At 42.2% G+C, this 26,594-nt stretch overlaps 1 protein-coding gene across 1 annotated transcript in view; it reads left to right on the top strand.

The window, feature by feature from the left end:
• LOC124595347 (nose resistant to fluoxetine protein 6-like) overlaps positions 1–26,594 on the top strand; it is a 367,206-nt gene that overhangs the window by 229,196 nt on the left and 111,416 nt on the right. The window contains exons 5-6 of the mRNA XM_047134061.1: positions 11,084–11,181; positions 18,059–18,252. Coding sequence (XP_046990017.1) covers positions 11,084–11,181; positions 18,059–18,252 — 292 coding nt within the window. The remainder of the gene's footprint in view (positions 1–11,083; positions 11,182–18,058; positions 18,253–26,594) is intronic.

Here is a 26,594-nt window from a genome sequence, read left to right as displayed (position 1 = left end):
GGGTTATTTGGTAACCGTGATAGCGTTACGGAGATGTTTAGCAAACTCAAGTGGCAGACTCTGCAGGAGAGCGCTCTGCATCGCGGTGTAGCTTGCTGTCCAGGTTTCGAGAGGGTGCGTTTCTGGATGAGGTATCGAATATATTGCTTCCCCCAACTTATATCTCCCGAGAAGATCACGAATGTAAAATTAGAGAGATTCGAGCGCGCACGGAGGCTTTCCGGCAGTCGTTCTTCCCGCGAACCATACGCGACTGGAACAGGAAAGGGAGGTAATGACAGTGGCACGTAAAGTGCCCTCCGTCACACACCATTGGGTGGCTTGTGGAGTATAAATGTAGATGTAGATGTAGATGTAAAACCGGGGTTATGGAGCAATGGAAGAACGTCATTTGGTTCTTTCACATGGGTTCCGTCGCCTGGCCGAGTTTGCGTCTGAAGAGCGAAATTTGGCGGGGATTCGGTAATAAACTAGGAAACCATGTCGTGGTATTCCATGGGCCCCATCGTTACTCTGCACTGTGCAGGACTTGTACTGTGAGCACGAGGAAGAAGTGTCGCTTCTCTCCTGCCTATTAGTCAGCAGATCTCATTATCATTGAGCCTTTGTGGTCTACTTTGGAGAGAAGGATACTCTGTGGGTTTTCAAGGGAATCTTGTGCCATTCTTCATTCAAAACAGTGTCATGTCCAGGTAACGACGATGGAGGAGGACAGTGATCCATTTCCATTACCGTTATCTGTGCGTGACACTGTTTTACATGAAGAATTTTACATGATTCCCTAGTAAACCATGCAGTACCTGTACGTGCATTCCGAGACGACTGGGGTTCTGTTTTGAATGCCAACGCTTTTCCTACACCTTGTTAGTCCACATATATTACTCACCAAGATCTCTACGAAAGAAACTGAAAGAATTTTGCTTATTATGAATGAGTCGTAGAAGGAGTATGTGGAATGCAATTTTTGATCAAGTTTGGAGAGTGCTTGCTATTTGCAAGGTTCCGCTTTAGTCCTATTTTATGATCCCAATCACAAAAAGTTTTCACATCTTCGAAAATAGTTTATGGTTCCCATTAGATTAGTGGCAGAGCTCTGAAACACAGTTAAGTGTCGACCAAATACAGCTGATGAAAGAAAAGGAAGTGATACACTAGATGCTGCAACTTCACGTGCTGCAACTGTTATAATCCCGAATGAGGTGAGAGACCTGCGACGTATGGCAACTTTGCTATACAATGAAATCCATCGTAAAAAAGAACTGATTTGCTACCATCCGACTTTCGGAAGGAAACCACACGATCATAAACTGATTACAGGCTCTACATTAGCGTAAGGGGCTGGTTGCGCGCCGATGCATAAAGCCGAAATGAAATCTACTTGATTCATAAATCCCAGCCTATGGAACAGTTAATGAACGATAGTATAACACAAATAAATTTTACTGTAAATAAAGTGACATAGTAGTAACAATTAGTTTGGATAATGTTGTACCCAGAGAACAGTGTGAAATGCAGTCTCAGTTTTATTTACGCCAACTTAATGTATTACAAGGGACGTTCAATAAGTAATGCAACACATTTTTTTCTCCGCCAATTTCGGTTGAAAAAAGGAGGAATTTGTTGTTGAACATCAGCAAGATGTTGGCTCCGACGTCAACCGGCAGAGTGATGTCATTCGGGCATAAGGGTCCTCCCAGTAAGGTGGCGTAATGCCGTCGCATCGAGCGGAGGTTACGTAGAAAAATAGGATTCTGTAGCCAAAAAAGTGGAAAATAATATGCTATACTGGAATCCTGAATAAAGCCAACCTGCTTTCAGAAAAATGTGTTGCATTACTTATTGAGCGGCCCTTGTGTACAGAACGGTGGCCTTACAGAGGCTAAACTGTTTACTGCGTGGAACAAACACCATTTGAAATAGTGGTGCATTCAGAGCAAGCAAGACGTACACAGGCCACGTTTAACTTATGACAGTGGCATCGTGCAGTCCACCAACACGTTGTACTATACAGATTCCCCACAGTATACAGTTGATCCAAATCTGTCTAAACACCATATTAGTTCATTAATAACAAGGTGCAGCATCTAAAAACTATGTAACAGTTCGCAGTAAACACGCCTCATCAAATTGTAGGCTAATGCACTGAATTTACTATGCCCCACCCAGCTACTCTCCAAGCTGACACTTCATCGCACACACGGCTGATAGGCAGCACAGGACCTTACCACTTTACCCGACACCGGAAGACCTGTATACCCGTTTCACATACTCCATCCACGGTTAAAACACGTGACTTATCTCTCCAGTCAAAAGAGATACTACATTCCTAGCCACAATTGTTCTAAATCAAATGAGATTTCACATATTCTGAATACCGGTACATCATTATACATGTTTGACGTGTGTCTTTTGAATATTATTTCTTTTTCATTATATTTTGCTAATTTATTAACATGACATTACGTATTACGTTAGTCACGATCCGGAATAGCAGATGCTAGTCAATTGACCACCTTTCTTTGCCCTTGGCACTTGCACACTATATTACTCAAAACAATTCCGTTACAAGAATTAATGTACAAATAATTTTTATGTGTCAAAGAAAAATAAAGCGTCATTGAAGCAGGCGAATGTGAGGGGCCACGTGAATGGAGTAATGGAGCAACCTATGTACGATGCCACTCTGCATTGTTGCCAAATTTATTCAAGATGGCGGCGTATAGACTTGGCAGCCGCGATGACGTCATCCAAGATGGCGGGTTTTAGACGGGAAAATAGGACAATTGTGTTATGTGCACTAACCTAACCCCCAGAAAAAATGTCGGGAATTTTGAATTTTTGTGGGAAAATTGGTCAATTGGGCTACGTCCACTAACCTAACCCCATAAAAATGGCAGGAATTTTGAATTTTGGCGGGAAAATAGGTCAATTGGGCTACTTCCACTAACCTAACCTTTCAGAAAAAATTGGCGCCAAATTCAAATTCCAACAAGATAATGCATGCATTATTATTCATTATCATTTATTATTATTCATTATCATTTATTATTATTCATTATCATTCATCATTTATTATTATTTATTATTATTATTGGCCTACCTCCACTAGAAAATTGCACCAAATTCAAATTCCAACACTATAATGTCTCCAAAACTGTGCGTCTATTTATTATTATTTATTATCATTTGTTATTATTATTATTTATTCAAGATATCCTATTCTCTCGGCGAGAAAGCCATTTGCATTACATCCATAACAAAAGTCTATCACAAGTTCAAATCCCAACACCATAATCAATCACACGTACGAACTTTCACTGTCACTTATCTTTTTTCACTGGTAACCTATCAAAATCGCGTCAAATAATAAAGTGCACGTATAGTAACCTCAGTCACGTCCTTTGATTTTTCAGGGGGAAAGGGACTGAAGTCTTTATTTCAAGCAGTACGGTCATCACTTATTCTCAAACACAATCAGTACACATCTTCGAGATCGCAGCAACGCCCAATTCAGTCGCCACAACGTCCGCGCTCCAAAAGAAGTAGTTCAAATCGTCGCCACCCCTTGGCCCCGTCGGCCAGCGCGGGCTGTTGCCTATGGCGGTGACGTTAGGCGGCGTGCTGGGCCCGGCCCGCGCCTACCGCTGGACCGGCGATCGCTCCCACGTCGTAAACATGTTTTCGCTGGCCACGCTGGAACTTTCTGAGGTTGACGTCACAACGCTCCCTTGTCCGTTCACCACGTTGTATTCGTCGCCTCCGCACTTTTCCCGCCAAATTTGTTTGCCTGGGAGCTGAATCACACAACGGTCGGCCGTTCGGCTCAGCACGTGGTTCGACAAAGAATGCCCTGCCACACTTTTGGCGCGCCACCCACCGCGTGTCTATGTGCGACCGACAACGCCGTGCTACACTTTTGGCGCCAAATTTTGCTCCATTCAGGTTATCCTACATTTATTTACATGTCGTAATGATACAGTCGTAGATGAGTCGTGTCATCCACTCACTCATTCCTTCAACACACGCTTTCACAGGACTTGTTCTACTTATATGCCACCCACCCTATTATAATAATTTTGTACATGCATTTACGCCCCCACATACAACCCAGCTCAATAGAACATAATAATTCCTGTTTCGACAGATAGTCATATTCGGTGAACAGTTAAATGTACTAAATTACGCAAACGTGTAGTCAAATAAGCAAATACTTTTACCGACGTACACACCCCTCTCACTGAGGATACGGCATTTAATATTATATACTTAAACACAGACCAATGATAGCAATATTCTGACGCGCATTTTGTCCTTGTATTAAAGATACAATTCATTTTCCTATACGGTACAAAATCACCATTTTACATCATAGCACCCTCTGTCGACACAAGTCACTCTCAGAACAGTTCAGCTAATTCGAGAGACTTTTCCCGTTGGCAGAAATGCATCAGTCTTTCTGATCAGAGCCTGCTCCCTTTTTATGTGTTCGAGAATGAAGTGTGAATGGTTGTACTGAGCAGTCATCTATCAAAGCTTGCAATGATACTTGCAAAGTAGAGGAGGTATGGTTTAGCTATGATACTGAAATTAGGAAAACATGCTGTCACATGATTGGCCAGTGCTGGACTTACTGTAAAATGTTTCGCGATATCAGCTGTGATGGATAATATTACAGTAGATTGGCGGTGTCTTATCCAGCTCATCCGTGCATTGGGAACCACATAATGATTGAGTGAAAATGCTCGTTTGAGTTGGGGAACAAATTTTGGTTGATGGACCCCAACTTCTGGGGTTGCTAGCACCGAAAACGGTGATCCCGTACTTGTGTGCAAAATGAACAATCACTAGAAATGGAACACAGAGTTATCAACTATTGGGTCATGCGACATATGAGTTTAAATGTAGAGGCCGCCAATCACTTTCAGGAGGTAGTTCGGAAAGTTGACACAACGCCACAAGGCTCTTCTAATTTCCTTGTGTTGTGGCTGTCCTTTATTTAAAATCATTCAATGTTATGCGGGAAAAGTCTCTTGAATTAGCAGAACTGTTCTGAGAGCGACTTGGGTCGACTGAGTGTGCTCTGATGTAAAATGGTGATTTTGTGCCGTATAGGAAAATGAATTGTATCTTTAATACAAGGACAAAATGCGCGTCAGAATATTGCTATCATTGGTCTGTGTTTAAGTATATAATATTAAATGCCGTATCCTCAGTGAGAGGGGTGTGTACGTCGGTAAAAGTATTTGCTTATTTCACTACACGTATGCGTAATTTAGTACATTTAATTGTTCACCGAATATGACTATCTGTCGAAACAGGAATTATTATGTTCTATTGAGCTGGGTTGTATGTGGGGGCGTAAATGCATGTACAAAATTTTATAATAGGGTGGGTGGCATATAAGTAGAACAAGTTCTGTGAAAGCGTGTGTTGAAGGAATGAGTGAGTGGATGACACGACTCATCTACGACTGTATCATTACGACATGTAAATAAATGTAGGATAACCTGAATTGAGCAAAATTTGGCGCCAAAAGTGTAGCACGGCGTTCTCGGTCGCACAAAGACATGCGGTGGGTGGCGCGCCAAAAGTGTGGCAGGACATTCTTTGTCGAACCACGTGCTGAGCCGAACGGCCGACCGTTGTGTGATTCAGCTCCCAGGCAAACAAATTTGGCAGGAAAAGTGGGGAGGCGACGAATACACGTGGTGAACGGACAAGGGACCGTTGCGGCGCCAGCCTCAGCAAGTTCCAGCGTGAGTATTGCTAAATGGAATGTGCCTCGACCGGTACTGCCAATGATTGGCGAGTAGGCATTACAGTTATTGCTGTCGTGGGAGTGAAACTGTCTTTTTACATTTAACCTCTTCGCGCGAGCTAAGGCTCCATGAAACTGTGTAATATGTCTGTCCTCTTAATGAACAACCGACTGTTTGAATCCGTAACTGTCGTAATGAACATAATTACAATTGCGGATTAAGTGCAAGAACTGTTTAACTGACTGTGAATTTGCGATTGTGGTAGTCATATGCAAACGTGACGAACAGTTACATCGCGGTCTTAAGTTATCACGAAGAGTGTATAACGTACTGATACAAGAACTAGGCGTGTGTGTGTGTGTGTGTGTGTGTGTGTGTAACGAGTAATAAGTGTGTGAAACTGTGGATTGTCGCCAACAATGACGTCTATTCAGCCACTGGCTTATGAAACGCCACTGAAGATGACTATGCAACATAACAAAGAAGAGACTTCACCAGCGTACTTCGCCGTGGAAATACGACAAATATATAACATCATCGACAATATCACAGGCCAACCCCGTCATCTCAATACACCTCAGCCGTGCTGCGGCTCGCGTTGGGGCTGTTGTAGGGCTCCGTCTTCTGCTGGAGGCCAGACTGTATCGTTTAGTTGACATGGTTGCGGTTGTTTCTATTCTTCTTGTGTTGATTGGCGCCACTTGGTTTCGCAAGCGTTGCCTGTCCGCTAGTGGCAGCAGCAGCGTCATCGATATTTAGTAACTGTGGCCCTATCTTTGGGGTGACGTCGTTATTCTTCCGGGTCGTGTCAGTGAGCAGTTCGGTTGGGGACTCCAGAGGAGCCAAGAGGGCAGTGCGAGAACACGCCAGGACCGCTGGCTGCACGCATGCACTGCCGCATGGAAGGGTTGTGGTCGCGAGGGTACGCGACCCAGTCGTCAATCGCATCCAACAAGCTTTAAGTTGAGTGGATTTTAATCCTAGCAGTGAAATCACCATTGTGAGATCTCGCGATTCTCCAGTGACTTGGGTTCGTGTTGCTGCTCGCAGTGTCGCCAAGACGAAGAGCAACGAGTGGAGTGCTTGGGGAAGGTGGGTCTAATTAGCTTCCCTCGCCTTATTGTAACTAATTGCTGCATTATATGTGTTACTATTTGTTAAGTTCAACCAACAGTATTTTTCCTGCCTGGTAGCCGCTAGCGCCCCAGTGACCTGCCCTGGAGGTTAGTGTATGTAACGGCAGTGTACGTTTCCTCGCCTTGCCGCTGCTGTCCGGTCAGGCGTGTAGTTTTGACAGTTTCGTTGATTTGTAGGTCGGTTGGTGTTTCTTCTACACTGGTAGTAGTAGTTCCTTTCTCCTTTCGGACGCTCTAAACCAGCATTCTGAGGACGTAGTGCTGACCGTCGGTTCCGGCTTTTGCGTGGTGTTTCATCGTTGCATTGGTTATCGGACGTTAGGTAGCCTCAGCAGATTCTTTAGACTGCCACTAGTCTGAGTTACCATCTTGTGAAGAGAATGCAACTCTTGGCTGCCTTTCTCATCGCTCGCGGAAAGCCTGACCTACTCAGAGGTCGATTCCTGGAGCACCGCCTGTGACTAGCCCTTGTGTTTTACTGTTGTGTTATTATTTTATTACCAAGTTACCATCATTTGTCTCAACTGTTTGGTGATCAGTTGCCTGTCTTTTAAATTAACTATTGTTATTGCCTTGCTGTTTGACAGTATGTTTGTCAATTTTTTTTAACAACTGCCATTCTTGGCGTTTAAAGGCCTTCGGCCGTGACTGTCGCTACTTGTCTTAAAATTCTAATTGTATTTTAGCAGTTAACCTTTAAGACCTTAGTGATTTGTTTCCAATATTTTAATAACTGTAGTTTGTAAGATACAACGAGTTAAACAATTCTTAATTTATTGCCATTAAGGCCGTCAGCCGTGAAACAATTCTTAATTTATTGCCATTATGGCCTCCAGCCGTGTGTGTCGTTGCTTGTCTTGAAATTTTAATTTGGCAATTGTATTTTTGCAGCTAGCTGTAAGACCTTGGTCACTTGTATTTTGTATTTTAATAACTGCAATTGTAAGTTGCAGCAAGTTTAATCAGTTCTTTATTTATCGCCCTTAACGCCTTCAGCCGTGAAACAATTCTTAAATTATTGCCATTGTTTTAATTTATTGTTGATTTTAAATAACTTGTGTGTGATTAAAAGAAAAGCCAACCAATAGTAACTGATTACGGCCCCGTCCACAATCGTAACCGAATCCTGCCTTCCTTGACCACCGCCGGCCATCTCTGACAATGAATTGACAAGCTGGACTGCTGTGCACTTTTCCCAGTAAAAGATTAACGAAACTGAGCAGTTCTGACTGTAAATTGTTTGTTTTATTATAAAACTGTTTTCTTTTATTTGATTTCATTTCATTTCCTTAACTTCTGCTTCGTGAATAAAGTTATTGAAAGTGAACTATTAACGTAAAGTGAAGTTTTGTTGGCCCATCATTTGTTATAAGTATTTTTCTTTTATTTAAATTTCCCTTTACATTCATGCTGCTGCAGTTGCCTGTATTTTGAATGCCTTTTGAGGGAAAGTGTTACAAATGCGTGTGCCTTGTTTTCTTCAGAGTGAGTTTACGTAATTTAGTATTTCATACGATGCAACGCGTAAATCGCCGCGTGAGCCATTAGTTTCTGGGCTCCGAGCAGTAAAGTTAAAGCTTCGCGGCTAGGGCAAAACTGAATATGACGCCTGTCAAACTACGCAGGCTACATTTACATTGCACTTAGCCATGTTACCACATTTTCACGAGTACTCACCTGATTGCTGATGATTGCAGGGACAAGTGAACGGATACGTAGTCTATCTTATAGTGTATACAGAGTCAGTAACAGAACTGTGTGTGGAATAGCTCGAAGCACTATGGGACTTAACAGCTGAGGTCATCAGTCCCCTACACTTAGAAATACTTAAACCTAAATAACCTAAGGACATCACACACATCCACGCCCGAGGCAGGATCCGAACCTGCGATCGTAGCAGCACCGCGGTTCCGGACTGAAGCGCCTAAAAAATTGTGTGAGAGTTACATAATTTAGCCTCTAGACTGAATCACATTTTCCATAACGACACAATTCGCAAGTAAAACGTGTTCTTGTGGAGGTTCAAAATGGTTCAAATGGCTCTGAGCACTATGGGACTTAACATCTTAGGTCATCAGTCCCCTAGAACTTAGAACTACTTAAACCTAACTAACCTAAGGACGTCACACACACCCATGCCCGAGGCAGGATTCGAACCTGCGACCGTAGGAGTCGCGCGGTTCCGGACTGAGCGCCTAGGACCGCGAGACCACCGCGGCCGGCTCTTGTGGAGGAAATAACCGGACACTAATTCAGTTAGATTATTTCTAACACAGCCCCATATAGGTATATGGTCTGTAATCTCGCGAAGTTCACCAGAGAGAGAGAGAGGGGGGTTATTGCTGCACACCTTGTGTGTAATGTACCCCCCCCCCTTCCCCAAAAAGGAGCGCATGTGTTCATATCCGGAGAATATGGCGGCCAATCGAGACCCATGCCAGTGGTCCCTGGGTTACGCCAGCGGTCGCCAAAGTGCTCCTCCAGAACATCAGACACTTTCCTGCCTTGATGTGGTCGAGCTCCGTCTTGGATGAACCACATCTTGTCGAAATCAGGGTCACTTTGGATAATGGGGATCAAATCATCTTCCAAAATCTTCACGTACCGTTCGGTAGTCACCGCACCATCAAGGAATATCGCACCGATTACTCTGGTCATTGCACACCGCACAGTCACACGTCGAGGGTGAAGAAACTTCTCGATCGCGAAATGCAAATTCTTAGTCCCCTAAACGCGCCAATTTTGCTTATTGACGAACGCATCCAAACGAAAGTGGGCTTCGTCGCTAAACAAACGCACACAGCACATACTAATTCCCATCGAGCCCTGCGGCCAACTTTGCTGTTTGAACGTCTTAACGCGAACAGTTGGGAATTTATGAAGATTTTATTCCATATAGTTCAATAATTGTCACCCGTTAATTACAGTCTGCTTTATGTGTAAGTTGTAGATAAATATAATGTATTGATGCAGACTGAAGTAACTAATGGAATTTGTACCAAGGTCGGTATCCAAACCAACTGCCTACTAGGCAGATACGCTAATCACTATGTCATGGTGGCCTAATGGTTAGTACATCTGCCTAGTGAGCAGGAGATATCAATTCAAATTACGGCCTTGGTACGAATTCTCACTCGTCGCCACGGCGCCATAGTGGTTAGCGCATCTGCCTACTGACTAGGAGACCTGGGTTCGAATCCCAGCATTTGTACAAATTTTAACTTGTTGCTCAAGGGCGTAATTGCCTAACGAGCAAGAGACCCGGCTTCGAATGCGGGTCTTTGTACAAATTTTCATTCGGCGCCATGTTAGCGTTGTGGTTAGCGTGTCTGCCTCATAGTGAGGAAGAGACCCGAGATCGGATCACGGCCTGGATACACATTTTCATTCATCGCTTCAGACTACATAAATACATTATAGATGTTTGAGACTTGAACAGATCTATGGGACCACGTAACTTCATATGTTGATAACTGTTCATCTCTCCATGTTGTGTTCCTGCTACCTTCAGAACTTCAAAGAACGTATTCCACTCAAAATTGACAAAAGCTTTCTCTGAGTCTACAACTGCTATAAATGTAGGTTTGCCTTTCTTGAATCTATCTTCTAAGACTTGAACAAACTTCTACACTCCCATCAAAGTAGCATTACTTCTTTTCAGACATGCAACTGAAAAGAAAAGAGCGTAATATATGAGAGAATTTTCTACCAGTTTTGAAGATGAGAGGTGACTAGACTGAGAAATTCAAATAATACTGACCGAGACAAAATATATGACATAGAAACTTCCGACCATCAGTTTAATGAGTCACGTTTGAAAACTATTTTCTAAGGTAAGTCATAGAGTCAGTATCATCTCGTTTGTTCTTATTTATACCCGGAATCGAAACTGGCGCTCCCTGCGGTCTGCTTCCACCAGTTTTTCCATTCTTCTATATATTATTCCTGTCAGTAGTTTTATTGCCCTCTTTTCTTTTCAGTTGCATGTCTGAAAAGAAATAGCGATACTTTTATGAGGGTGTAGAAGTTTGTTAAAGTCTATGAGATGATAACTATGGTTAACGGAGCAGCTGTTAGCGAGTAGTGTCTACAAAACAATATGATGAGAATGCGCAGTTCCGATTGATATTTATGTACATGTGATTTCAATTATGTTTCCCGAAGTAATGCAATCGATGTTCGTAACAGGTGTCTCATAGCAGCGCTGTTGGTGTTAGCGGCCATTGGAAGCTATTATGATGCACGTTTGAACAATAAAGATGTCTTCAAACCAGAGAAAAGGAAAGGTGGGTCTGTCTAAATTAATTCTAATTTAATACTGCACGTTTACAATTAGCTTCATTTACGACGGCGTGCTGCAAAGTAATGCCTTTGAATTTTTTATGTGAGAGCTTTTAAAGCTTTTTAAATGAAACAAACTTTACTAACGTTCTGTATCTTTATCCTTCATGTCTACAAATCTACTTCTCAATATGGTGACCCTGGTGATGAACACTTTCCTCCCAACGAGAGACCAGTTTATTGATGCCATCACTGTTCAACATTTGACTTTGTTGACGGCGACACAACGTCACCTCTGCTTGCACTATTTCATCACCATCAAAGTGAAGTCTTCGATGGTGTTCTTTAATTTTTCGAAAAAGAGTCTATCACTCACGTTCATGTTAACACCAATGTTTCGTTCATTACGATCACAAATAATACAACTCGCACATTACTAGTGTCCGTACAATCATAACCGTACACAGTTTTGATTTCTCCATGGATTTTAACTGGAGGCATCTTTTCTGCGATTAGAGACTCGATTACAGAACGATGTTTCCCACAAACCGACTTAGTTAAGTTACACACCACCATGTTACGTGCTACAATTCGAAGCCCTCCAGAGACAGATGCTTAGCGAAGTGCGAAAGTCGACGGCGATTCATATGCTTTAATGTAATACCTCAACCGATATCGAGAAGGGAATAAAAAATTCGGAGGCATTACTTTTTAGCACGCCCCCGTATTCTGCCTGAAGATATACTCGCTCTGCCGCGCATTGCACAAGTGTTACGCAAATAAAGCATTGATTTGTCAAGGTGGTAGTATCATTTCAAGTTGGCGAGTATTGGTTTATCTCGTGCATTAAAAATTTTAAGAAAGGTTGGCGTTTAACATCTCATTGAGTATTGAAAGCTGAGAATGTTCTCTTCTGTGCAAGTATCCAATGCAGCGAAAAGTCAAGAACTTTCTCTTGGTAGTGCGCATAACAGTGGACATCACCATTATCATTTTTAAAGCTGAATCCTTTTATGAATCATACATTGTAGTGCATTTTGAAATGTTGGCCTCTTGAGTTTATAGTATAAGAGAAAGACCGGGGATATTACTATTATGAAAGCATTTCTCTGTACGTCGCAACAAGTAAAATAATGTTTATCATGCAGTTCTGTGACGGCCAATCAAACAGACATGTTTCTTACCTAAAAAATATACGTAACAAATGAATGAAATGATTGGTCACTCGATTTCAAGATGACTCTGCTTAGCGATACTGAATTATCAGGTCTGACCCTATAATTAATTTCCACTTACACATTTCGAAAACATACCTTCTATTTTATGTATAGATACGGTACATAGAGGCATGCGTGCTTACTCTTCAACGGCCAGACAGAAAGAGATGCCACAGATCGGCGAGAATAAATGAAATGCCATATCATTTGTTTTACAGCGGAAAATATACAGAGTTCGTTTCTATTTGACGTGTCTCTTGGTCTCTTATAAAACGTTTATATTATGATTTCAATTGCAAGACGTATTTTTACAAAGAAACAAAAACATCTCAGTCTTCACGCGGTTATGATGTCACATGGGGGTAATGTATTTCATGGCTAGCATACATAACGTTGTAATTTTCAACAGCATACTCAGTAACAACGACTTCGGCACACTCACTACGTAACTATCAAGTGATGCTGCCAATAAGAATCGTGAATGTTCGCTCCAACCTCCCCGACCCGTCAACCCAGGAAAAATCGAGGTGGCAACAGTGTCTTAGTGGATATGGTGCACCAGCCGTAACTGAAGAAAGTTATCGATTTCCTTTGATAAAACTAAATTTCTTCTGTCGTTTTCTCATATGCAGGAGTTAGTTTCAAAACGCTCTACAGTACTCGATATCCTCTCGCCACTGCCTTTATCTTGCGATGTCCTGCCAACCAGTAATGTCTCTCGTCATTTGTGCGAAACATGTGTTGGAGCCAACTTACTAAATCCCACCCATAGTGTTCCATTTTCTAGCAGCCGAATTTTGAGGGAGTTTTTGTCATCTGCTGTACCTCAGTAAAAGAAATTTTTTTGTTTAATTGAAGTAAAGCTACAACCACCGCTTACGTTAGGTTTTCGCGAAGCTTTCTGCTTTCTCTATAAAAGCTTGACAATCTCTGTATTTGGATCCACGTATTTTCTTCACTGCGTAATTTTTCCCCAGCTGATTTAAAGAAACTGTATAGTTAAAAGGTTGTTTCTTTCGCATCCCATAGTTCCAGGTCGCAACTTGATAACACATGGCTTATATCCTATGTTGGTCGTAGTTATTTTAATCCTTAGAAAAGTTTTTACGTTGGAGAATGTGAACAGTGATATTTCTTTTGGCGTACTTTAGGCCTTATATTGAGTTCTGCTGCCAAATTCCACAATTTCCAACAGCAAACAGTCCCAATCACTTTCCAGAATGAAGTCTGGAAGATAGGAGAAAAGGGACTGGCGGAAGCAAAAGTCTTACGGTGCGACGTGAGTTTTGCTTGGACAGCTGAGGTGTAGAGCACTCCTGCCACGTACCATGCTCGATCACAGTCCGGCACACAGTTCTAGTAAACCAATAAGTTTCAGAGCCAACCGCGTTTATTATCTCATTCCATCCGTACAACCGCTGGATTACTTCGACCTGATAATGAGACCGTAAGATCGCGTAACAGTTTTATCAGGAATTGAGTTCTTATTCGTGCAAATATACTTTGGCACAGAGAACTATGCAGTCTCGATCATTATTCGTGTGCATAACATCATGTATTTGTTATTTATAGACTACGCTATCGGAATATGGCTAAGATCATTGATTTTTCTCTGTCTCTTTAAGCGGATACGTAAAATACACTGACAAGCCAAAACATTATAACCACTGCCCACCGCAACGATCGGCGGGGCGTTTTTTTTTCCCTCTCGTTACGTCGTTGTCACTGTGGAGGCTGAAAATTAAAATTCACCTACCTCAGAACGGCGTCTGCTCAATGTGCCTTCACTCGGCAACGTAGTAGATACTTACAAGATGATTTAAAAGCAGCGTTGATAAAAAACACCAGCTAATATCTACAATTACGGAGGCCGCGTATCTCTAGTTATGAAAGAAAGTTCTGTAGAAAAACTGTCATTCAATTTTATCGGACAGTAAGAAAATAGGTTGGCTTCTGGAAAATAATGTCCGAAATTTCCACACAAAGTTGTGTACTTTGTACTTGGTAGCCAGAAAAAAGGTACTGTTTAGTCCACATATAAACTATTGGCTATTTTCTTCCGGTTCACAACTCACACCCATTTCACACGCACAGCAGTCAGAAATCTGTCCAAACCCGACCCAAATGAAACAACGTTTTCACAGTCATTAATTTCACCACTAATTTCAGTTATTACATTCAGTCCTTCTTTCGGATTTATAAAAAAGAAACTGCTCATCAAAAATGCTCAGTGGTTGAATACTGAAACATGCCACATGAACACTATGAAGGCCAATATTTCACACGCGAATATCTGTCCAACAGATTTAGTCAAAATGTCTGAAATTTCTCCAAGCAGTCCTGGACAGCAACTGCTATCGAACTTAGCTAACCAATATCTCAAACACAAAGAAATTCTTCATATTACACATTATTTTGACTGGCGCTAGTGACACGATCGTCCGCATTCAAAGCTAGCGATCGACTTTCTTCTTCCAGCCTCACTCCCAGTATAACTATCAGGTAACGTGTGGGAACCGTCTCAATTCTGAGTCGCTGACCATACTCGCTGCCAATCAGAATACTCGCTCATGATCATACTCGCGCCAGAACTGGCCTGCACCAATCCTTATACACAGACGCATTTGCGTCAATCTGACATGCAAATATTAAAGTAATGATTAATAAACGAAAACGAAAAGACAATAATTCTGGAAATATTATTTAGATACAGATTTTACTCCAGCTGACTTTCTGGCTGCTCTGTTACAATAGAAATCGCACTTAGACATACATCATCAGCAAAATGAATAAATCCCCTAGGATCATTTTCTCACGACGGGCTTGTGTAACACTTGCAGGTTACTTAAGACGGTATATAATGCAACATTGAAATCAAACGAATGACCCACGTACACACTCTCATTTACTTACATTTACTCTCACAACCATATTAGACACAAATAATAACTCTGTCTGATTTTTGTATTACGAAAACGAAAAATAATTAAAGTTTTAGTATGAAAATCTCAATTAATTAATTCTGCACACTGAGAGTTCAGTTTATGCTTTCCAGTTATACCAAAAGATAAACTATCATATTTCCTAACTGAATTTACTTCCTTAAGTGTCGGATTTTTTCCTTTAGTAATTTTTTTAATCTCCGAAACTATGAAAGTTACAATGTTGATATAGTTATACAATCTTCTACTGAATAACAAAAGGCAGTGCACCGATTTTGAAAACGATTGAATAATCCCAGAATGAGATTTTCACTCTGCAGCGGAGTGTGCGCTGATATGAAACTTCCTGGCAGATTAAAACTGTGTGCCCGACCGAGACTCGAACTCGGGACCTTTGCCTTTCGCGGGCAAGTGCGCTACCAACTGAGCTACCGAAGCACGACTCACACCCGGTACTCACAGCTTTACTTCTGCCAGTACCTCGTCTCCTACCTTCCAAACTTTACAGAAGCTCTCCTGCGAACCTTGCAGAACTAGCACTCCTGAAAGAAAGGATATTGCGGAGACATGGCTTAGCCACAGCCTGGGGGATGTTTCCAGAATGAGATTTTCACTCCGCTGCAGAGTGAAAATCTCATTCTGGAAACATCCCCCAGGCTGTGGCTAAGCCATGTCTCCGCAATATCCTTTCTTTCAGGAGTGCTAGTTCTGCAAGGTTCGCAGGAGAGCTTCTGTAAAGTTTGGAAGGTAGGAGACGAGGTACTGGCAGAAGTAAAGCTGTGAGTACCGGGCGTGAGTCGTGCTTCGGTAGCTCAGTTGGTAGAGCACTTGCCCGCGAAAGGCAAAGGTCCCGAGTTCGAGTCTCGGTCGGGCACACAGTTTTAATCTGCCAGGAAGTTTCACGATTGAATAATATTTAATATCATTTACTTAGGTTCTTATAGATGGTGAATGTACGCGTCCAGTAAGAGATCTTGGATAGCTTTCCCACGGCAGGCAGTGACAGACGCTCGTGTGTCTCTTAGTTAGGCCGCTAGATGTCAGCCCCCGAAGTTACATGCAGCAAGCTATCCTAGATCAAACGTTCGCTCGGAACAACTTGCGACGCTACAAACGCTGAATGCCGCCTGGTGGCGTTGCAGGAACATGAGGCGGTAACGAACGTACGTAAGCGGAGCAGACACGGACGGGGATCACCCTAGCGGAGATATGGGCTGCAAATGGCGAAATCCATTGAGATAATCGACTCTGACAAACGAGAGATTATTATTCCGCAGACTCTGTAAACGAGTATCTCGAAAACGGCGAAACTGGTCGAATATTCACTTGCTACTGTGTGAGCAGCTACGGAAAGGGGAAGAAGGACAGTAAAACTACCACTAGGTTCGGAGGCTTGTGTGTGAAGTGGGATAGATGGTGATCTGTGACATCTCTGCCGAAAGAGCACAATGCTGGCAACGGTGTTGAACTCACAAATGTTTCGGAGTACACCGTTTATCGTACATTGTTGAATATGGAGCTCCGCAGCACACCACCCTTCGTGTTCACATTTTGATCAAACGACATCGTCAGTTACGATTGCAGAGGGCACGGGACCATCGGGATTCGACTGTCGATCAATGGAAATGCGTCGGCTCTTCGAGTGAATCACATTTCTGCTACATTAGGTCGATGGTCGTCTCCGCAAACGCCGTCTTCGAGGTGAATGGCGGCTCGAAACGTGCAGCGCGCACGGACGCAAATTAGTGAGAGCATTATTATGCTATGGGAGACATTCTACACTTGCATGGGACCTTTGGTAGTAATCGAAGACACACTGACAGCTGCGAACCAAACGTATCCCTTCATGCTTGGTCTCCACCGACGGTGATTTCATCTTTCGTCAGTATAATTGTCCGTGTATCGGAGCCAGAACCGTGCTACAGTGGTATCGGAGCCAGAACCATGGTACAGTGGTTTGAGCACCATTATAGTGAACTGACGTTGATGTCTCGGCAGTCAAATTCGCTTGATGTAGATCCTACGTAACTCAACTTGGTCGCTATTGGGCTAGATTACCGCGTACGCAAATCAGCGGCCCATTATTTACGCGAATTACATGACCTGTGCGTGGACTTCTAATGTCACATACCTTCACGAACCTACCAGCAAACTGTCGGATCCCTTATTAGCACTTTTAAGTGCACTGCACTCCTTGTATTTCGAAAATTTGTTGAGTATTTTCCAAGTTTGTTGGCAGGAAACTGAGGATAGGTGGTTAACTGAAATTTCCTTATAGGGGGACTTCATTATTGCACTGATGTATTTTGTAGACTAAGTGCAAAGAAGTTGATCATATTTGAGACTTAGGTGAAAGAACTGAATTCGTTTCGTGTTCTCTACAAATGCCTCAAATATATCTGCCATAACGCCGTAACAACGTAAAAAAGAAAAAGTTAATTTTTCGGAAGAGAGATTTGAGTTTTTACTAACTTCTAATGGCCGTTGGTTTGCCTACCGCACTGATATAAACAAAAATTAATATCTTAAAATCACAGCTAAGTTGCCAGTATTGTTGTTTTGCGGAGAGAATAAAAAACCAAATAAAAGTTTATAGTTCAATTCTCGTCGCTCTTTTGAGGCAACAACACTAACGTGCCGCAAGACGAGAGAGCACGTTAGTATGCTGACTTCATCTTGTAGTGATAATACCTTCAGCAGAAACAGTTACTGACTATTCGCAGGTTTGGGCAGGCAGATTATGGAGTGCTTCTCAGTGCAGCGAAACTACCGACGGCTGACCATCACAAATGAATCGAATATGGATCTTGATGTATTCGGGTTCATGCGCACATTTTCCTTGCTGTGCATCATTGCCGGCCATCGGCTCCTGCACTACTATGGCTCCCCGATTTATAACGGAGAAGACGAAGACAAGGTAAGTAGCATGGCTTCCTATAGACTTTGTGATCGACATTAAAATGCAGAGATACTCTGGTTACGTCATATTCATTGTTTTCTGAAAATAACTAACACAGGTAATTGAGGACGTTTTATCTAATAGAGTCCAGTACATAGTTGTAGACGAAAAGTGTTTATCAGAGACAAAAGTACCGTCATGGGCATCCCAGAGAGATGTGATAGACCCGCGCTTGTTCCCTTAATGCATGAGCGATTTGACGAAAAGGGTTAGAAGCAATCTGTGGCTGTTTGTTGATGACGCTCGCTGCTGTGATTCCATCTCCCCCTCCCCCACCCCCCCGTCGTCTTTTGATCAGCCTGGCATCTCTTCATTTCTTCTTCCCCAGGCAGTAATGAATTTGGATTAGTGTCCTTGCCGGCCGCGGTGGACTAGCGGTTCTAGGCGCGCAGTCCGGAACCGCGCGACTGCTACGGTCGCAGGTTCGAATCCTGCCTCGGGCATGGATGTGTGTGATGTCCTTAGGTTAGTTAGGTTTAAGTAGTTCTAAGTTCTAGGGGACTGATGACCACAGTAGTTAAGTCCCATAGTGCTCAGAGCCATTTGAACCATTTTTTTGATTAGTGTCCTTAGTTTTTTGTAGTGGGAATCTTTATGTTGGTTCTCAGCAATTAAGCAGTTCAGTGAAATGTGTGGAAAATTCCTTGTAGTTTTCTTGACTGTTTAGAGCCAACTGCCAATTTCTTTCTTGAAGCAGAGAATTTGTGATGACATCCTTTGAGCTTAGTTTTGAAGTTCTTATAGCAGTTTCTCTATTTCAGCTAGTTGATCCTTTGCGTATTTCTTTTCGGTCTTTCTGATTAATCTGACTGTCTCTTTCCTCACAGTCAGGATGTTTTATTGTGGTTGTCTTTGTCTTATCCTTAGGGAAAGGAATCCAGTGCGCACTCTGTATACATACCGGAGGAGTTATTCTGGATGGTGAACGGAAAGGAATCCAGTGCGCACTCTGTATACAACAGGAGGAGTTATTCCGGATGGGGAACGGGCAATGATCTCTGTACAACCTGGATGTGGAAGTCTGGTCTCTGATTATAGAACTGCAGCGTGTCTGCAAATACACGTGCTTTGCATCGTCCGCCATATTGTAGTTTGTCAAACAAATTTCCATCGTTCTGCATGTGACAAAGAATTTCAGGCTGATTTCTTGTTTTGAACTTTATGTCAACATATGATGTAATAGGCTGATGAGGGAGTGGAATTGAAAGTATTTTCTTTTCGTGTTCTAGTGACATTTCCTAGCAGCCATGTTGTAGTTTGGCAAGAAACGAAATATGAGCATCTATGGCTGGCACGATCAGATAGCTGAAGTTCAACATCCAGGTAGTATAGAGATCACTGGGAACGGGTGATTCTGGATACCATGAAGAACACAGGAGGCAGCAAACTGGAAGTGGTGACTCATGCTGGCACTAACGATTGGGTGCAGCCAACTGCAAGTGGTAGCTCGTGTTGGTACTAACGATTTGTGTCGATATGGATCGGAAAAGGTTCTCTCTAGCTTCGGGCGGCTAGCTGAAGTAGTAAAGACTGCCAGTCTTGCTTGCGAGGTGAAGGCGGATCTCACCATCTGTAGCATCGTCAACAGAACACAGTGAACGGTCTGAATTAGAGGCGCAGGCGGTTCTGTGAACGTGTATGTTGCAGGTTCCTCGACTTGCGTCATAGGGTAATGCTAAATGGGACAGGGGTCGACTACACACAGGAAACGGCTACACGGGTAGCGGGGGCTGTGTTGAGGGGATAGGCCCGTTTTTTAGGTTGGAGGATCTTTTGAAAGTGCAGAAAGTGTTTTAGTTTCGAATGGTGCAGGAAGAACACAAGAATAGCAACAATCAATACTGTAGTTGTAAACTGTTGTAGCTCTGCTGGAAAAGAAACAGGGCTCCAAGCGCTAACAGAAAGCACCGAATCAAAAATCGTTCTATGTAAGGAAAATTCGCCAAAACTGGAAATAAGTTCAGCCGAAATTTTTTCAGAGGACTTAACCGTGTTAAGACAGGATGGATTAAATACAGTTGGTGGTGCAGTGTTTATTGTTGTCAGAAGTAGTATAACTAGTAGTGAAATTGAAGTAGAAGGTTCCTGTAAGTTAGTATGGGCAGAGGTTATACTTGACAACAGTAATAAATTAATAATTGGTTTCTTTCACCTCTCCCCCCCCCCCCCCCCTTGCCGATTCAGGTGGTCCAGTTGCTGAATAGTTCAAAGAAGACGTGAGTGTAATTTCAAATAGTTGCTGGTGACTTCAATCTATTCTTGATATGTTGGAAAAATACATATTTAAAGTCGGTGGGAGGCATAAGATGTCATCCCAAATCTTGCTGAATGCCTTCTCAGAAATTTATTTTGAACAACCGAAGTGTAAATGGTTATGAATACATACTTGACATCTTAGCAAGAGATACTCCTTATAATATAGGGAACATAGTAAAAGAGACATTAATTAGTGACCACAATGTTGTGCTGGATAGACTGAATACCATAACATCCAATCTCATCAAAAATAAACGCAAAATACATGTATTTAAAAAAGAAGATTAAAATTGGCTTCACACTCTCCTAAGAGACAGACTCCACTCTTCCAGCCTCACTATGTAAGCGTAGACCAGATTTCTTTTAAATTGAAAGAAATAGTATCGATGGAAATTGAGAGCTATATACCAAATTAATTATTAAGAGATGGTGCTGATCCCCAGTGGTACACAAAACAGGTCACAACGCTGTTGCAGGAGCAACGGAAAAAGCATGCCAAATTTAAAAGGTCACAAAATCCCTAACATTGGCGAAGTTTTACACAATCTCGAAATTTAACGCGAACTTCAATGCGAGATACTTTAAATAGTTTCGCCACGAAACTCTGTCTCGACATCTGGCAGAAAACCAAAAAGAGTCTGTACGTATTTTATGTACAGCAGTGGCAAGAAGCAATCAATATCTTCATTCTCGATAACAATGATTTTATTGATGCTAGTGCCACTAAAGCAGAGTTATTAAATACGGTTTTCCAAATTTCTTCCTTGGAATCGAGAACAACTGCAAATATGAGGAACTTCGAAGTAGATATCCTCGGTGAAGTGAAGCAGCTTAAATCAATAAAGGCAAGGTAGACTGTATACCAATAAGGTTTCTTTTGGAATATGGTGATACAATAGCTCGTTACTCGGCTATCAAATACAACCACTCGGTTGAGGCGTTATGTCACGGACTGCGAGGCCCGTCACGCCGGAGGTTCGAGTCCTCACAGACCCGTATCACCAACGTCGATTTGCCGTAGGGTTTTCGAACATATTGGAGTACTGCGGTCGACATTAGGAATCACCTCGAAGAAGACGATTTATTGACAAATTCATGGATTCAGAAAAATATCGTTTTTCTGAAACACAACTAGCCCTTTATTCTCCCGCGAGAATGAGGGGACGTCAAATTAATTCCGTATTTTTAGATTTCCAGAAAGCTTTTGACACGGTCCCTCAGAAGCGACTTCTAATTAACCCGCCTATGGAGTATCGGAACAGTTGTGCGACTGCATTCGTGATTTCCTGTCAGAAAGGTCAGAGTTCGTAATAACTGACGAAAAGTCATCGAGTAAAACAGGAAGTAATATCTGGTGCTCCCCAAGGAAGTGTTAAAAGCCCTCTGTTGTTCCTGATTTACATAAACGATTAAGGAGTCAAGCTGAGCAGTCCTCTTAGATTGTTTGCCGATGATGATGTCATTTACCGTCTTGTAAAGTCATCAGATGATGAAAACGAATTGAAAAATGATTTGGACAAGATCTCTGTATTGTGCAAAAAGTGGCACTTGAATCTAAGTAATGAAGTCCACATGAATACTAAACGGAATCCGCAAAATTTCAGTTACACGAAACCACACACATCCAATGGGTGTAAACTCAACTAAATGCTTGGGGATTACAGTTAGAATAACTAAAATTGGAACGATCACATTTGTAATGTTGTGGGGATAGCAAACCAAAGACTGCGACTTATTGGCAGAACTCTGAGAAAATGCAATATGTCTGCTATAGAGACTGCTTACACAAAAGTTGTCCGTCCTCTTCTGGAGTACTGCTGTGTGGTGTGGGATCTGCATCAGATAGGATTGACGGTGGACGCCGAAAACGTTCAGTTCAGGACCGCTCGTTTTGTGCTATCGCGAAATAGAGGAGAGAGCGCCACGCATATGATGCATGAATTGGGATGGCAGTCATTAAAGACGTTTTGCGCTGCGGCACGGTCTTCTCATGAAATTTCACTCAACAACTTGCTCCTTAGAGTGTGAAAATATTTTGTTGATGCCCATCTTCATAGGGGAAATGATCATTATAATAAAAAAGAGAACTCAAAGCCCGCATGGAAAGATTTAAGTGTTCGTTTTTTTCCGTGATCTGTTCGAGAATGGAACTGTAGAGAAGTAGCTTAAAGGTGGTTCGAAGAACACTCTGCCAGACACTTATGAATTGCAGAATGATTGTGAAGATGTAGATATATTGCTGTTACAATTGTATGCATGCAGTTGAGTTTAAATTCATTCCTCCAAGGGTGCTGTTTCCTTTTCTAGAGAGGAATTAGTGTATGTGCTGTTTCGATGTATTTGCTGTTGGGTTATTGCCAGTTGTTTGTCTTCTGTCTCTCCTTCAACGCTGGGTGGATCTGTTAGTGTCAGATTCCTGGGTCTGTGTGAAACTCTGAGGTTTTAAACGTAGTTTTGTTCTTGGCAGGTAACGACTGAATAAACGGTTGCATGCTTTCTGACATAGACGTTTATACTTTCTCTATACTTTCAATAAAAGATTGCTACATGGTCAATTTGTAATCCAACGATGCGTGAGTTCGGTGATCTCCATTTCATCTGTTTGAACTGTTGCTTTTTGTAAGGTGTTGACTTGATTTTAAGGTTTAATGTCCTGAAGAATTCACCCGTTGTCTAGGGAAAGCGTCTATGATTAGTCATCAAAACGTCCTCAGCCCCGGGTTCGAAACCTGCCACTGCTTAAATTTTGTGTAAAAATCATCAGAAATGGCGACCAAAGACTTCTAGCGTAGGAAGTCACCGTCATTCTGCCAACGGCTTTGTCAAAGAGGGAGGAGGATCGGACAGAGGTTTAGGGCACTCTCTTGCTCTTGGGGTGGGAAACTGCCCCTAAAAGGCGGAAGAATCAGCACTGATCATGGGCATGAGGATGCAGAAGGCATTGGAAACCACTGCATTGAAGTCAATGGAGTGAAATGGAAATAAGACACGAATTTCTGGTGAGACTAATATAGGGTAATATCAACTGTAGCAGAAAATGGTGTAACCGGAGTAGGGTTGGTCATGAATAGGAAGGTAGGACAGAGAGTGAATTACTGTGAACAGTTCAGTGATAGGTTTGTCACTATCAGAATCGACAGAAAACCAGCACCGACAAATATAGTTCAGGTATACATGCCGACGTCGCAAGCTGAAGATGAAGAGATAGAGGAAGTATATGAGGATATTCAAAGGGTAATAGAATGCGCAAAGGGAGATAGGAAATGATCGTATGGCATTGTTGGTCGACGTGTCCCAGTCGGGTTCGGCGCCAAGTGTAAGTCTTATTTCAGTCTGCGCCACATTGGGTGACTTGCAGCAGAGGATAATGAAATGATGAGAGGACAACGTAACATCCAGTCCCAGAGCGGAGAAAATCTCCAACCCGCCCGGGAATCGAGCCCAGGCCCAGTGCATGGGAGGAAAGCACGTTACCACCCAGCTAAGTATTGGACGCAAAGAGAGATCAAAATTTAATAGTCATGGGTGACTGGCATGCAGTTATAGGGGAAGGAGAAGAAGAAATGGTTAGAGGAGAATATGGACTTGCAACAAGAAATAAGAGAGGAGACAGATTAATTCATTTCTGTAACAAATTTCAGCTAGTAACAGCGAATACTCTGTTCAAGAATCACAAGAGTAGAAGGTATACTTGGAAAAAACCGGGTGATACGGGTAGGTTACATCATGGTCAGACAGAGATTCCGAAATCAGGTAGTGGATTGTAAGGCGTACTCAGGAGCAGATATAGACTCAGATCACAATGTAGTAGTGATGAAGAGTAGGATGAAGTATAAGGCATTAGTCAGGAAGAACCAATATTCAAAGAAGTAGGATACAAAAGTGCTAAGGGATGACGACATACGCTTGAAGTTCTCTAAGGCTGTAGCTACAGCAATAAAGAATAGTTCAGTAGGCAGTATAGTTAAAGAGGAATGGACATCTCTAAAAAAGGCAGTCACTGAAGCTGGAAAGACGAACATAGGTACAAAGAAGGTAACTGCAAAGAAACCATGGGTAAAAGCTGATCGATGAAAGAAGGAAATACAAAAATGTCAGGGAGATTCAGGAATACAGAAATACACGTCACTGAGGAATGAAATAAATAGGAAGTGCAGGGAAGCTAAGATGAAATGTCTGCGTGCAAAATGTGAATAAATCGAAAAAGAAATGATTATCGGAAGGACTGACTCAGCATACAGAAAAGCTAAAACATCATTCGTCGAAATTAAAAGCAAGACTGATAACATTAAGAGTACAGTGGGAAATCCACCGATAAATGCAGAGGAGAGAGCAGATAGGAGAGAAGAGTACATTGAGGTCCTCTGAGAGGGGGAAGAATTATCTGATGAAGTGATAGAAAAAGAAACAAGAATCGATAGGGAGAATATAAGGGATCCAGTGTTAGAATCAGAGTTTAAAAGAGCTTTGGGCGACTTAAAACCAATAAGGCAGAAGGGACAGATAACATTCCATCGGAGTTTCTAAAACCATTGGGGGCAGTGGCAACAAAACAATTATTCACGTTGGTGTATAGAATATATGAGACTGATGATATACCAGAGTTCTAATGTTGCGGTTGGTAATGGAACCAAGACCGCAGAAAAATCGAGACACGTTCGTAGGACTTTTCGACCTCGACGGAACGTTTGATAATATTAGAAATTCTGAGAAAAATAAAGTTACGCTATAGGGAAAGACGGATAATATACAATACGTACAAGAACCAAGAGTAAACAATAAAACTGGAAGACCAAGTATGCGGATCAAAAAGGGCCTGAACTAGGGATGTAATCTTTCGACCTTGCAGTTGTCTATACGTCGAAGAAGCGTGACGGAAATAGAAGAAAGATTCAAGAGTGAGTTTAAAATTCAGTGTAAAAGAATATCAATGTTAAGATTCACTGATGAAATTGGTATCCTCAGTGACAGTGAAGAAAATTTTCAGGACCTGTTACAGAGAATGAAGACGAAAATAATGAGAAGTGGCAGAAATGAGAAGACCGAGAAAGTGATCACGAAGTGGATGATGTTAAGGAATTCTGCTACCTAGGCAGCAAGATAAACCAAGACGGAAGGTGCAAGGAGGACATCGAAAGCAGACTAACACTGGCAAAAATTGCATTTCTGGGCAAAAGAAGTGTACTAATGTCATACATAGGTCTTATTTGAGGAAGAAATTTCTGAGAACGTACGTCCGGAGCACAGCAGTGAAACATGTGAACACAGTAGTGAAACATGAACTGTGGTAAAACCCTAACAGAAGATAATTGAAGCATTTGAGATGTTGTGCTATAGAAGCGTGTTAATAATTAGGTGGGCTTATAAAGTAAGGAGAGAGGTGGTTCTCCGCAGAATCGGCGAAGAAAGGAATACATGGAAAACACAGACAAGAAGAAGGGACAGAATTATAGGAAATCTATTAAGATATCAGGGAATAACTTCCATGGTACCAGAGGGAACTGTGGAGTGTAAAAACTGTAGAAGAAGACAGAGGATGGAATACATCCAGCAAGTAATTGAGGACGTAGGTTGCAAGGGCTACTCCGAGATGAAGAGGCTGTCACAGGACAGGAATACGTGGCTGGCCTTCAACTAGTCTTCGCGCGTTGTAGGTGGTCCATTTACGTGCGGGGATTTTCCTGTTATCTTCCTGCAATTTCTTTCTTTGTCTAGGTGAGAACTGAAATCGATCGTAGTATTTTGATATGGTTTGGGGGAATTTTAGAATTTTTTTACTTTCCCTGATGATTCTTGTACCTTTTTGCCGTTGGTTTTATTTCCAGTATTGATTGGCATCTGTGCATGAATTAGTGTGCGTGTTTTATTTGCACATTTCAGGGTGATTGTCATTGGTGTGTTGTTTACATTTGCTATGGAGGTGACTGCCTTTCTCGGCTGCAAAAGCGACAACTGAAAGTGGCTAGTTTTTCATTATTCGTTTCTCCTTCTTACTTTTGAAGATTCTCTAGCTCCAAAAATCCATTGCATGGCAGACAGTCTTA

The sequence above is a fragment of the Schistocerca americana genome, chromosome 2 (genome assembly GCF_021461395.2).
Source record: "Schistocerca americana isolate TAMUIC-IGC-003095 chromosome 2, iqSchAmer2.1, whole genome shotgun sequence".
Classification (NCBI taxonomy): domain Eukaryota; kingdom Metazoa; phylum Arthropoda; class Insecta; order Orthoptera; family Acrididae; genus Schistocerca; species Schistocerca americana.
The sequence above is the reverse complement of the archived record's forward strand: the minus strand, read 5'-3'. Positions and strand labels throughout refer to the sequence as shown.